Source organism: Galleria mellonella, unplaced genomic scaffold (genome assembly GCF_026898425.1).
Source record: "Galleria mellonella isolate WM207_F2 unplaced genomic scaffold, CSIRO_AGI_GalMel_v1 utg213, whole genome shotgun sequence".
Taxonomy (NCBI): Eukaryota; Metazoa; Arthropoda; class Insecta; order Lepidoptera; family Pyralidae; genus Galleria; species Galleria mellonella.
Window position 1 is genome coordinate 1,419,941 of NW_026442039.1, and position 15,065 is coordinate 1,435,005.

At 29.5% G+C, this 15,065-nt stretch overlaps 2 protein-coding genes across 4 annotated transcripts; one reads left to right on the top strand and one right to left on the bottom strand.

Moving 5' to 3' along the window:
- The first annotated feature begins 1,137 nt into the window (after window positions 1-1,137).
- On the top strand, window positions 1,138-11,366 carry LOC113511867 (cuticle protein 19-like). Of its 3 annotated transcripts, XM_052894468.1 has the most exons (6): window positions 8,648-8,712; window positions 9,369-9,498; window positions 9,726-9,760; window positions 9,935-10,095; window positions 10,502-10,684; window positions 11,260-11,366. In XM_052894468.1, exons 1-6 carry the CDS (start codon window positions 8,692-8,694, stop codon window positions 11,285-11,287), a joined length of 558 nt encoding a protein of 185 aa, XP_052750428.1. In that variant the 5' UTR covers window positions 8,648-8,691; the 3' UTR covers window positions 11,288-11,366. The 3 variants fall into 3 exon arrangements, with proteins under 3 accessions (XP_031769543.1, XP_052750428.1, XP_052750427.1); XM_031913683.2 differs by lacking the exon at window positions 8,648-8,712 and adding an exon at window positions 1,138-1,450 and having other exon boundaries at window positions 10,502-11,366; XM_052894467.1 differs by having other exon boundaries at window positions 10,502-11,366.
- An 84-nt stretch (window positions 11,367-11,450) lies between these two features.
- LOC113511868 (histidine-rich glycoprotein-like) lies at window positions 11,451-13,107 on the bottom strand. Its single transcript, XM_026895594.3, has 4 exons — window positions 13,079-13,107; window positions 12,622-12,843; window positions 11,780-11,952; window positions 11,451-11,640 (listed from the first exon to the last, which is right to left on the bottom strand). The coding sequence occupies exons 1-4, from the start codon at window positions 13,088-13,090 to the stop codon at window positions 11,571-11,573; spliced, it is 477 nt and encodes a 158-aa protein (XP_026751395.1). The 5' UTR covers window positions 13,091-13,107; the 3' UTR covers window positions 11,451-11,570.
- Between the last annotated feature and the right edge of the window lie 1,958 nt (window positions 13,108-15,065).

Sequence of the window (15,065 nt, forward strand, 5' to 3'; positions counted from 1 at the left end):
AAATTTTATTTACAAATCAAGATAATTGGTTGAGTAGTTGGCGTCAAAATGTAATAAATGAAATAAAACATATAATTTATGACCACAAACAAAAACAAATAAATATGTATAAGTAAAAATTTACCATGCCATGGTTACGGGTTTCAGTTACATTTCTAACTAAATCTTTGCAAATTTCATCTAAATATGTTCCGTAATGTTAGCATAAAAATGTATCCAATAGATAGATACTATTTCGCATTTACGAGTACAATACTAGCTGCATTGCTAATTGATCACTTGAGAAATCGTAATGCATATTCAGTGTCGTTATTGGAATACGTTCAAATTGTAAATTGTACATGATCTGTTCATACAGACACGATACAATACGGTAGCTGCACTTGATTTGTATTGGTGTATAGTATCCACCCTAACCTGTCACGTTGTAGATTCAAAAGATTTCGCTTTAGAATCTGAGTACTTTCAATATAAAATAGATATAGAATACATGGCATCAATCAATACTGCTATTAAATAATTGCTGTAAAGAAAAATGTACTTTTGGGAACATATACGAGTAAATAAGCAATGCTTTCGTAATAGGTACAAATTACAACGTAACAGAAGGAATACATAGTGAAATCTTGTGTATTTGAGGTTTATAAAAATGGAATATTTTATAAAAAATAATGTCGTTTATACATATAAATTGTACCATACAATTCTGTAAGAAATTAAGATATTTTATTTATTTATAATGTTTGCGATGGTAGAAAACATTTATGTTTTAACTCGTTGATGTCTTTTCTACTAGTGTATCAAAATGTGACATTCTAGTTGTCATGTAAAACTAATAATTGCATCTCGTCTGTATAATGGAACAGGTCACGGCGCGTTCCACTTAGGTATGCTATTAAAAGGAATGATAACATTGAATTACAATGTTTGCAGTGGAAATTTTGATATTTATAATAAATATTATTTTAATTTTGGTAGGAATGTACTCGTATAATTTATTATTAATATATGGAACAGAAAATGGAAAATATTGAACTATTTTTTTCTAAACATCGAGAATGTCTCTATGTACACTATTCTATAGTGTTCTACGAGTACATGACAGTTGTCTAGGATTGCATTAGATAAGACGAAATCATTATATATAGCAATTTCTATTTAATCTGCTATCTTTTCAAATTACTATTAATGTGATTAAAATCGCATTAGTCGTTAAGATTAATAGAATTAGATACTTTAAGCATAGTTATGTTATCGATAATTTATTGAGTGATTTGTGTAGTAACAATAGTAATAATTATTATATTATATTCGTAATAAAAATAATGACTTAGTAGTATCATAGATCAATGTATTACGAAATTTTAAAACAGATAACTGTTAAAAAAATGGGTAAAGTGCAATACTAGTAAAGATTTTAATGTTTAAGATATGACCTTTTTTATATTTGGTAAGCTCTTGAGGAAAGTATAAGAAATGTAGTTTTCTGAAATAACTTAACCAGGTTATGGTTTATTGTGCATGCAAATAATAATAATAATATTTTAAAATTCTTATAACTGATTTTACATTAGATATACTTATTGGTAGTAGAGTTTGATATATAAGATACTAGCTGTAGCTCGTGGCTTCGCCCGCGTGAATCAGTACATAAAATATCCTATGTGCTAAACTGAAATATAACCTACTCATCTACCAAATATATATAGTTAATTTTCGATCTGTAATTTTTGCATTTAAGAGTAACAAGCATCTATATACCTATCCATTAATCTATCGTTATAAACTTTTGCATTTATGTGTATTAATAAGATAGAGGGTATAGTAAAATAGATGAAAAATAAAACCTTTTATCGATTTAGTTGTAGTTAGTTTAGTTGTAAAAGTCAGAGTAGTTACATTAGAGGACTAATGTTCACCTTTTAAGGAGAGTGATCTGTGAATCAATTATTAACATTTCACAAACATTAATGAAAACAAAATGTACAGTTATCCAACAGTGGGAAATTATTGGGTAGATTATTATTAAGTGATTGAATACGAAGGCATAACACTCTACTCCTCAGTACATACTATAGGTATCACTAAGTATTTCGTAATATCCAGGGATACATTGAGTGGGTAGTCAAATACAAACTAACTATAACTACCTTTTCAAGACATATACGAAAAATTAAACATAAAATCAAGGATTCGGGACATAGTGAGTCAGCAATTGTGTTGATGATGTTTCAACATCTGTATGACGATTGTGTCTGTATTGTGCAAGTCACTTTTCATTCCGACTTCTATTGCGTTTTTAATGAATTTCGTTGTGAAATTTAATTTTGTCCTGGGGCTGTGCAGCTTCATTGATAATAATTAGTATAGCAATCTACATTATAGGCACACAGAAATTTGGCTACAAATTTAAGAAATATGGCGGACTCGTGAAAGTAAAAAGAAACAGTGAAAGATTTAACCTCATGTTGACACATTTAAATAATTTACGAGTAGGTATATATTATAACGACCTTGGTGGTGTAGAATTTTAATATACTGTCGCACATTCTGATGGTTTCAGGTTCGTATATATATATATATATATATATATATTTAGTATATAAAAAATCGAAACAAAACTCTTTAAATAGGCTTATGTTCTTCTTTAACGGGAAACGACTCAGTTCGAGATATCTTTTGATCGTTCTAATTTTAAATTTATTTTCTATATTAACTTAACAACAGTTGGAGATCAATGATTAATGGGAAAGGCAAGGCAGAATCCTTATTAGTGGATTGACCATTAATTAGTCAATAATAGTGATTAGTCCTCAGCATTAAGTTAGTTAGGGGGACATTGTCAATAGCTTCCACGCTTGGCAGGCATAAATAAAATATAAAAAAAAAACTAATAACATTTAAGTAATACTTAATTCAAAAAATTATATATGGAACCCGATTAAGCTGCATAGCATGTATTTTATAGAGGTTTTTTTCCTTCGCTGGCGGAGCACCAGTGAAGGGTGATAGATGAGAATGAAAACAGGCCAGTTAGCCCTCATGATGCATTCATCAGGAATTAACCATGATAGTTTCCAGGGCAACCGTGAGGAGGTCGACCTGGTTGGGTTGCTAGCAATGGGATTCTCAGTCTCCATCACTAACAATCCCTTTCCCTCCCTATTTCATAGATGTTAGAACTGTATTATAAAAATGCTCTAATTATTCATTTATTTTCAAAACATACACTTAGTAATCACAAGATAATATTAAAAGGTTTTAAGACATTGAATTATCGGTAACTACATTAGTAAACGTTTAGAGCATAACATCAAATTACTATAATAACTTAAACAGATTTAGGTAATAAAAAGTCGTGACTAACAATAGCTGCAATTTCAAAAAACAAATATCTAAGCAGAGATCAAGGTACGATTGACTGTTGTGCAAAAGAAGATTATGGCTGCGGAGGCTTGGCTTCGGTTTATGATCGATTATCTCGTTCACGATGTGGGCTACTGTCACTACTATTTTACATGAGCTTGATGTCTTTGATACGGTTTGAGTCTATGTAACGTTTAGCGTTCAACATCCTCCGTGATAGGGTTATACATGTTGACCTTGATAAAACATAAAATTTTTGCAAAATTATCAAACGACTTTAGAATATTTTTTATTGGAATGACGATGCGAAAATAAATAATTAGAATACAAATGTTTTTGAATTAACTGATTATGTATCAAAATATAATAAATTTGTTTTGTTCATGGTATTTACATATATGCTTAGTACAAAAAAGACTTAGTAGAGAAGCTTAGTAGAAAAGAAATATTTTGTTACGTACAAATTTATATATGTCGCTAAAGTTATTTAATTACATACAAAATAAATCTTTGTAGATTACATTTTAGGACATATGTATGTCAAGGATTAAAAATAAATAAAAATACTTTTATCAAGTCTTGATAAACGATCCATTATGTTTGTTTGCATAAAAAAAAATTGTACTTATATTAAAAAATCTACACAAATCGATGCTGTCATTTTCATTAATACGAGTATATGGCCCTAGAGTTGGTGAACACTGTGTGTGTATGCACGGAGCTTTGTTTGTGAAGGTTAACATCACAAACAAAATATAAAGTACTCGTAATTCGAGCACCAGATTTAATTGGTTTATTTTTTTATTGTCAATAACTAATGATATGACACAATAAAATGTAAGTCTCATTCAGTTGAACCAGTTTCCAAATGTGCGGTCTCTGACGTACTTGGGTACAATGACTTTGAAAGTTGAAATGATATACTTTTTAATATTATTTTTGTTGTTGTTAGTTCAGTGTTATATTACAATATCTATATACATACTTTTTTATATACTTGCAAATGCTGGTTCACTTGATAAAAAATTCCGTCTACCTCTCGAAACTCTCCACCAAAGAATAATTATTTATTGTTTTCTTTAAAAGATTACCGTAGTAAACTTTTTACAGATGCAAACAATTGCAAGAAATGTTCATACTATAAAAAAATGGGCAACCTTAACGCTAAAAGCGTTTTCTTCCAGCCAACCTTTAGATGGAGAGGAGTAGTTAGATTAGGTCCAAATTAAAAGTATCCGTAATCGGCGAGCGTGTATGAAAACATTGATGAATGTACAGAAAACAAAAGAGGTTTGTTTGAAGCGAAGTATTTGGCATTCCAGTGTTTCTGTCTAGCTTAATGGCAGACAATCGTGTTAGTAAGATACGCTATAATTTTTATGTCTTTGATTTTATGGGAAAAGTATTCGGTTTCATTAATAGAACACTCTTAATACCATATTGATGATTTTAATCTCACTCTGTATGTATCAAAGGCAATAATAATAATAATAACTTAAATCACTTGACTATCTTTATTAGTATAATTATTGAATTGTTCGTCAACTACTTTTAGAGTAAGTACGAAAGTACATAGAGGTCGTTGAGTTTTAAATTAAGACTGGCTTTAATATATGTTTATTTGGTTCTTGTAGCCTTGATTTGATGTAACAGATAATATACAACCTGTGCATGTCGAGACAATATGTGGTGATGACATATGAGTATCTATTTGTATCGGGGATTAGAGATCAAGCTGATGCGATGTCATGCTGGGGATATGAAACGTGCATAAGTAGATAGATAAAAGAAGCGGCTTAAATCTTGATAAGGTTACGAAAGTAACTCTGAATTTTGTAATTCATAGAGTTATTATGTATTTGTCGTATTAGGAATTTACATTAACAACTGATGTGGAAGGAATTTTTTCTAGGGGATAGCTAGTGAATCCTGCTAATGTTATAGAATTGTGCGAAGATATTTGTATTTTTTAAATCGACTTAAAATGGTGGTGGTAAAAAATTATTACATAACATACTGCGAGATCTATGATGTGTTGTTTTTATGAGCACTAGAGTATTATAGCAACATGCAAAAATGTGTTAATTTTCTAGTAGTAATTATCAAAGTTCTAGTAGTAATTAACAAAAATATAAAAAAATTATAGTTGGTCAGATAATGAGACATTCTGCCGTTGTCCAATCGTATTAGAAAAGGGGAGAAAGGGATTGTTAGTAATGGAGACTAAAAATTCCATTGTTGGCAATATACCCAACCATGTCGACCTCCTCGTGGTTCCCCCTGGAATCTATCATGGTTAATTCCTGATGAATTTATCATGATGGGCTAACTAGCCTGTCTTCATTCTCATCGATCACCCTTCACTGGTGCCCCGCCAGCGTATACCGTTAGCGCAGGAGGGGTTATCATACCATTTTCACCCATCAAAAAAAATCGTATTAGAGAAAAAACGTTAATATGATAGAATGTTTCAATTTGTACTACTTAATTTTATTTATTTATAAATATGGTTATATTTTCATTGATTTTATTGAAAGCTACTAACTATATTTATAAAATAGCGACAAGTCTATAATAATAACAGCTATTGACTAATACAAAAAGATTAAAAGAAGCAATAAAATTAGCATAGGTGTTACTTGTAAATCTAGTTAAGTTATAATTGGGTGTCAATTAAACATGTTGTGTAATACTTACTGTAGAAGTGTAGATACAATTAATGAGTGGTTTACTTAAGTGCAAATTCTACATATATTAATAATGTCATACCATTTTTCAAAGTCCTGCATCAACTTACTTACGTCACATTTTGAAATCTCATACTCGTATATAGTACAGTAATATTAGTAGATTTGAATGTGACTACGTAGACTTATCTAATATTCGCATATGGGGTCAGCTAAGCCGTCGACCCATTGGGATCTTTTGTGCTTAACGATATCCCGCGGTTTAAGATTCCTGGCTCTGGATAAACCGTTCCCAGTAGACTCATACGTATTCTTGCTAATGAATCACAGTTGCACCTTAAATGTTCCGTGGATTCCGATTTTTCACCGCACAGTTTGCACAGTACAGTACGTACACTTCATACGAAATATATATATTTTAGATACTGTTTTCCTTTAGATTCAAAAGAAAATGTCTCAGATAAAGATTATATCATATTTAACTTTAATAATTCTTAATAACGTATATATTATATTTGCTTGTATATCTCGTTATATAAATATTTATTTTAGATATATATTCAATGCTACCTAATTATTATTTTATTACGTATACAGATAAAGATAATGCTTTGATTAATTATGTAGGAATTAGCGTAAATATCTGCAACATATAACGAACTACTATTTATTAATGTACGAACTATACGTAGGTACTTAATAATTTTATGTTTTATTTTACATAAAAGCATCATCATCTTCATATCAGCCGTTTACTGTCCGCTGCTGAACATAGGCCTCCCCCAAAAGAGGGTCTTGCCGCCACCGCCGCCGTTTAGTAGTCGCCACGCTTGGCAGGCGGATTAGTTATCGCAGTTAGCTTTTGGTGATATTTTAGAGGGACGCTACTGCCCATTCTTGACCATAGAGTGCCTTTAGTAGCTTCTTATGACACCCACAGGAAAGGAAGTGGTGGCTCATTCTATGCCGGGTCTACACTTTCTTTCACATAAAATACTAACTTCGATTGTTATAAAATTAGTACAGGATCAATATGGGCGTAAAGTATATTTTGATAACAAAAAGAATCATCAATATCGGTGATGAGTTTATGAAATTTTAGGTCTTACTGTAACTTTTCATCGGGTGATATTTGACCAAGCACGAAATCATCGTTCAAACAAAAAAATGCATACAGACAAAAAATAGCGGTGTATTAAAATATAGTCTACTTATTAAAATCGTTTAGAACTTATATAATATGTGTAGCGTTAGCTTGTAAATTCAAACTTACGCCACCTAGCGTCACTATAGAGTATCTTTAAGAATTTTGGCGGTTAAACCAATAAGCAAATAATGAGATTTGGTACTAAGAAATATTAGGTATTTGCTTAAAACAAGTGCTAGTAGTATTGCATAGAAAACAGAGATGTATCTAGTATCATATATTACAATATAAAGATCTACGGCAAAGTAAAGTTTTTTTATATTTTAATTTATAATAAAACGATATAATAAGTATACTTAATTGTTTAAGAAAACATAGGTATATAATAAATTACTTATTACTGATTAAGCCGCGTATAATAGCAACTCCATAAGGGGCCTACACCGATTTTATAGGGGTGTTCTTCTGCAAAACTCATATAGCCTTTTGACTACGGAACAACAAATACCCATAAAACAACGATAGTCACTGACCCGTAATCCAACGCAACTGATCCAGCGTGCTATTAAAAAATAGCACACACACCAAAACCAAACTGACGAAGACTGCAGGATATGGAGACATTTTTTTGTGAAAAAAATAAATAATTACCACACGTGATAGTTATATTTTCATTAAATTTCAATATATTTTAATAATAATAAATGACGAATATATATATTTTTAAATACAAAGAGATTCGTTTTTATTAGTGGCCAGTTATATTTGCAGTACTCCAATGAATATCTTGACGAGAGTACATGGTCAATGGTGTTCGATGTTGTTATAGATATCTGAAGCATATTAGACAAGAAACTATAAATTTGTAAAAGGTAAAATATCATAAATAATAGATTTTGTATAAGTATTCATTTTAATTTTATTCGAAATATATTGTCAAATTTCTCATAAATCTATTTTATTTATTACACCGTTCTATCCTTTCCTTGTATTAAATTCTCAGTTTGAATGAAAATGACAAAACGGTGTAATAGTTAAAACAGTTTTGTAGGATGTTTTAGTTTTAATGAATAAGGGGGTATATCTTTAGTTTAACTGCAGTAATAGACGGCTGTAGGAATAAACTCACGTTATAATACTAGATTAGTAGCATAACGTGGGGAGTCGCTATTATACATAAACTATTTGGCCTAAGATGGATTAGTTTTAAATTGTCAGGAGATAAAGCGATAAGAACATTAACAAGACGGATAGGTATAATGAGCTGATACAAATACAAGGATTTTTAGTACTTGTCTTGTTTATCTAACTTAAGGTTTGCATACAGTACTATTAGTAATTGACAACAGGACCTTTGTCCATGCAAATACATCCGCTGCCGAGCACATTGTTTTACATTATCAGATCACCTGACACTATAAAAAGGGAACTCATTGAGAGACGACCCTTCAATACATACCTTATTCTAGCGAAGAATATATTGTTCTAATAATGAATTTGGTATATTTTAAGGCACGTATAATATTTATATAAATCATTATACACTTAAAGTTGTAACTATCATTATAATAAAAATAAACTGCATAAAAATAGATGAAAGTAATGTATTTCGTCCTAGATCTGATTCTGTGTAAAATTAAAAAAAATAATGTGTCCAATGCAATTTGTTAATCTCCGTATATATCGATCATGTGACAGCATGGAGTTTTCTTGCATTGTATGTATACTGAATCGTTTTATCGCGAATGTTTTTAAATTATAATATATATATATATATATATATAATTAAATTTTTATTTAAATTTACAATCAATATTTAGCGTAATGCGTTTAGATGTAAATTGTTTATTGCCGACGTTTCGTTCAATATTAACTATAAAAAATTTATTGTAAATTTGTATTAAAGCCACTATTCCTAAATTATTGAAAAGTTTGATTTACTTCAATGTAGATTTATTTCAATTATTAAAAGCAACGTATATTAGTTCATACGAATATCAGCAGAATTAATAAATACACAACAGCAGATCATATAGATAATATTCAAAATTGTGTGCAAATGAAGACGAATATGCAATAAGCAAGAGATGTGACTATGGTGTTAATTTAGATTAAACTAACTCTATAAAGTTCAGACAGTTTTATCTAAAATGAATTATTACTTCCAGATGTTACTGCTTACGAATGGTTGGGTACTAGCAGAAGGATCGCCTGTGGCAATGTTGCAACACGCTACTTCATCACAAAGCATTGTATTTCATCCTTCATCAGCTACCACTTCTCCGCCATCTGTCTCTGGTATTTATTCTGCAACTTTAATAGTATATTAAAAATTAATAGATTAGCATTCTAAATTAGTATGTATAACGTTAGTAGAAGTAGTAAAAGTTGAAAGAAAAGATGAGCATGTTACACTGTGGTACTTATTAGGGTTAATTGAATTTCGAAAACAGAAAGATAGTATGATAATCATAAAAATCTCGCTAGAAATAATCTTTATTTCATTTTATTTTTTATTTTTATAGCTCAGTCTCCGGAAGATCTATATGCTGCGAATGAGGTACTTATATATTATTTTTTATTTATGTTATGTACATGCGTATACTCAAATCTATATCCCTTGCTTGTTTTTATTTATTTTAGTGTATCTCTATTTACTTTTAATTGTCGTCTTGCGTAGTTTATATGATTTAAGGTTTTTGTGGTTAAATGCCTCCGTTTCAATTATTTACAGCCAAAATATGAATACAAGTATGAGGTGTCAGACCATCAGACTGGTGACAGAAAAAGTCACTGGGAGACCAGGGACGGGGACAGAGTGCGTGGAGTATACACATTATATGAACCTGATGGTGCTTTAAGAACTGTTGAATATTCAGCTGATGCTATTCATGGGTATGTATTGTGATGATTTTTATAAAATAAATAAAAAATATTTGGCGATACTACTTGTTTTTGCTACATCACGTATACAAGAAACAGTACAAAGGGTATCAACATGGGTATCATTAGTCCAATATCTGTCTGTAGATAAAAACTGTGTAACTTCATCGGCATAGGTATAAATAATATATGTATAGAAAATTCGAACATTAAATGCCTTATAATCAATTTATTTTTATAGGTTTCCAATTAATTTGTTATTAATTAGATATATTTCAAAGCGGTTTAACTATTTTAGTGTAAAAGAAACGTTTTACACAAATGGAGTTTTCCTGTTAGATTGTGGGAATATTTTAATTTATTTGCTTATTAATTAGATTAGATTACTATTATATTTATTTATTATTTATATTTACAGATTTAACGCTGTGGTCAAAAGAGATGAACCGACAAGACACCAGCATTCACATCATGATTTTTCACACAAATCATCCACTAATAGTAATATTCAAGATAGTTATAACGCATCTCCAAGTCTTACTGGTCTTACAGAAGAAAGAAATGGATATCTGAGTTCTACCAACGAGAAGAAACATTCCGGGTATCATGCATCTAATACGCCATACGATTCTACAATTGGATTCACTGTAAACCATTCGACAAAAAATAGTGGCAGTAGTTTTAAACTATTTTAGAATAGATAAATATGTAATTTAAATATCTATTAAAGATATTATTAGCTAAGGATAATGAAAGTAACTATTTATATTTGCCGTATTATGGAAAGGTTATTGTACTTTACATACATATGGTATTTACACTCACATTTATTGTAACACTTCTAGTATTGCAGGCGTCCATAGGTTACAGTGACTGTTTACCATCAATAATGCTGTATGCTTGTTTGCCATTTATTTGCCACGTGGTATAAAAAATAAACATAGATTTCACTTGCTACTCATTCCGTTGTGGTTTATTTTTTAATATTCTTCAAAGAATCTATCTAGCCGTAATGATATAGATTTCAAATTTGTTATTAACTCCATTTTTTTTTGTTACTTGTTTACGAAAGTTTGTTATGTAAACTATTTTATTTCTAGTTATTTTGTTTAAAAATATCTATTTGAAAATGTCTTTTATAAATTTGTTATCCATATTTATTTTTTTACAACACAGGGGGCAAACGAGCATGCGGCTCACCTGATGGTAAGTGACTACCGCCGCCCATGATCACCCACAACACCAGCGGCATTGCAGGAATGGACAGTCGTTCTTATAATATTCCCATCGAAATATATTTGTTAGCTAGTATTTTATAATCTCATTTAGTTTTATACATTATGTACTAATATAAGATGTAAACACAATAAAATACCTTTGTTTTTCTATATGTTTTATTTGTTAGCGCTAACAATTTTTGCTGTGATAGTACAGATTCATCTTTTTTAGATGTCGAAGTAATAGAAGTCGTAATAATATTGTCAAGCTTAATGGTGATGATGATGAGAATGATGCGGATGATGATGATGCGTCTTATGATGAACATCAGCATTGAATCTGGAAATACAACTTTCGATTAGTTTTAACCGGTAATTTTAAATATTAAACTCTGTAAGCAAGTGTAGTTTTTATATCGAATGTTACAAAAATACATGTTTACAAAAAAAAAAGAACTATTAAACGAGTGAATACATACCCATGGTGATCATCAGCGGTGTAATGAACGGTGCGCACATTGCCATCCGGCTCTACGAGGGAGTAAGTTCCCCTCACTAAGTCGCCATGTCGCCACTCCGTTTGCGACTTGTGATCGCCGGTGTGTGGATCCGACACATGGTATGAAAATTTATAAGAAGGGTACGAAGAGGCCTGTACAAAAGATAATGCATATATACTATGATGTTCATGATGTTGTACTGCTGGTAATATCTATAGACTACGGTTATTATTTTGAATTAGTTGTAATACTTAAAAGTATTTCGTAAAGTTTATTATTGTAAAGTTAAACCAACTTGCATAAAAAAACCTTACTAGAAACTGTATGCAGAAATTCTTTAAATAACGTACTTATGAATATTAAGATAAAAATGATGACATTTGGTAACGGTGTGGTTCCGTTTGTTTACTTAAATTATAGGTTATTAAATAATATCGTGGCAATTAGTAAAATAATTAGTTATTTAATAAAGAAAAAAATATTTAGATTCAAATGAACTTAAATTTAAGCACTTTTGAATAGTCATTTTTTTATATTTTTTTATTACTGCCCATTCGGAGCCTAATTTTGCTAAGAAGAACAGGCAAGAAACATAGCTGTTGCTTTTGTCAAAAATTTAATTATATAAATAATTATTTTTTGTGAATACAAATTACTAAACAGTATCAGATCTATATATATATATATATATATATATATATATATATATATATATATATATATATATATATATATATATATATATATATATATATATATATATATATATATATATATATAATAGTATTATTGAGCAGTGGAGTGCAAACAAAGTAACTTACGTGATCCCAATGTCCGTGGTCGTCACCACGGTGAATGCCTAGATGTCCACTGTGATGACCAGCGTGGTGGATTATCTGGTGGTGAGCACGATGCAAGTTATGATGTCCAATATGATGGACGACTTGATGGTGAAGGTTATGATGGCCGTCTGTACGAGACTGGTATGATATTGCTGTTGGATGACCCTCAATACTGGCCACTAGCAGGCAAACCACAGCAATCTGAAAATATTACGAAACAATAATATACATAATAAGTAAACATAACATAAACAAACAATATTTCGAATTTTCGAATTTTAAACAAAAATGTGTTTAAAATTCGAAGTATTGGAGATAAAATGTTAGTAAGTGACAACATATAAAGAAATTAATTTATTTTAATTCTATTTTTTTCCATTCTTTATGTAGAGTTTTAAATAAATATATGTAATCTTATTTTTGTTAGTTTATTTACTTGGGACCACATTTTCGTATAATTCTCCTGCTCAGCTTGACTTCAAGTTATAAAATAAACTGAAAAAATCTTCTTTTATATATACAAACCGCTAATTGGATGCTATATAAGTAGGATGACAGTATAGATTTATAGCAATAATCTAGGCAATTATAATCGAATGAGTAAAGCGTGAGTGGAGACTAAAGTTCTCTTAAAAATAAGTGTAGTAAAAATTAAAAAGATTTAATTTTTGTCTTGGTAGATTTAAAATAAAAAGGGCTAGTTAAAATTATTAAAATACTATCTATATCTCACGGCTTTACTTGCATGATTTACTATATATATGATCATAAGTCATACATCTGTGTATTAAATTTTATTAAAAGTTGAGCTGTTAAAAGTTGACAGAGTATTTAAAAAGTATCCAAATATATTTATAAGTTTTTTTATAGTTTATATATTTTATATTTAAACAAATAAAAGAAATTACAAAGTTTAATAGTTAGTTTAAATGGTACCGTATAAATTATTAATCAAAATTATTTATTTAATTTAAAACACACATCTGTTACTATTAATTAACTTTCATCATTTTAGTAGAATTAGTCATTATGGCCATATAATGACTATTAGTGAAAATATTACAGTTTTCCAATACCAATAAGATAATTTCATATTTTTCAAAAATACTTAAAGTAGTGTTACGATTGTTTCAGTTGTTCATTGATTATAGTTTTATTTTTAAGTATTATTAGGAATAGTAAATAAGTGTGTAGCTCACCTGATAAAAGAGGTTATCACTCTCTGTAAACATGAATTTCCCAAGAAATAAGTTACCTGTTCGTGCTACACTATTTCTGTCAGAATCGAAGTCATTTTTCAACCGACTTCAGAAAGAAGAAGGTTCCCAATTAGATTGTATTTTTTTAGCTTAACATATTAGGAATTTTAGATATTCAAGTATTATTTATTGGTATGTCGATATCGACAGTTAGATGGTATCATCACAACACATACCGAGTCTCATCATAACAATGTATGTTTGAGAAAGCGTAGTTTCCCTGCATAGTGCCAAGGGTGTACATAATAATTGATGCACAAATATTTGTTGATCGGAACTGATTAATCCGAGTAATTGTTTGATATGAATCTGCCATTTACACGCAATTCATTATACCAACTAATTACTAACGTCAACACACACATACCTTCCTTTAAGTGAGAGTTGAGCATGTTAGCTTAATAAGTTTAGGGCTTTTACGACCATGTAATTTTAGATATAATACATTTAAATAAATACATATAATGTTAACAGAGATTTAAAAGAGTAACTGTTGAGTTTGTTGCGGGTTCTTCTAAACAGGTAACAAACTTTAAAACCCTGTACTAGATTAAAAAATTACGATTTAAAAGTACATGTAAACAAGTCTATTTGAATAAATTTGAATCTCATTTTCATGTTCTAGAATAATTAGTAATTATATAATTATAATATATTATTATATTTCCGTATGTCTTTGCAACGAAAGGAAAAGGTTTGTAACATTATGTTTTATGATGCTTATGATATTCTTTATGTAAATCTCAGAATATCTAATATTTAGTTTCCTCATTTCATTAAATTCCGATAGTTTGTTTGATCCTCTACTTTCAATTGGTTAAATAATTAGGCCCATCTCTTATATTGGATTTTTTGTTAATTATCTACCCGGCCCTGCTTAATACGAGTAGATAGAATTTTAGAAAATAATATATAGCTTATGTTATTTTTAATGACTTAACTTTCTATGAAATAATTTTTTAAATCGGTCGAGTAGTTTTAAGTTTCTCCTTTACAAACAAACAAACAGACATTTAAATCTTATCTCTTTATAATATTGATATAAATTAATGATAAATAGGATATTCAATAAATTAAGTGACCATTGAATATTGTATTCACTTATTAATTATTTGTTTATAAGAGACACAGCAATATAACTGTTTATAATAACAGAATCATTAA

Bases quoted from the DNA above. Each gene is read 5' to 3' on its own strand.
- LOC113511867 (XM_052894467.1), top strand. From the start codon at position 8,692: ATGAATTTGGTATATTTTAAG. The intron at 8,713-9,368 runs GCACGTATAATA...TATTACTTCCAG, and splicing joins TGAATTTGGTATATTTTAAG to ATGTTACTGCTTACGAATGG. The intron at 10,096-10,501 runs GTATGTATTGTG...TTATATTTACAG, and splicing joins TCAGCTGATGCTATTCATGG to ATTTAACGCTGTGGTCAAAA.
- LOC113511868 (XM_026895594.3), bottom strand. The intron at 11,953-12,621 runs GTAAGTTACTTT...TCTTTTGTACAG, and splicing joins ACCACGGACATTGGGATCAC to GCCTCTTCGTACCCTTCTTA. The intron at 11,641-11,779 runs GTATGTATTCAC...TTGTATTTCCAG, and splicing joins ACCGCTGATGATCACCATGG to ATTCAATGCTGATGTTCATC.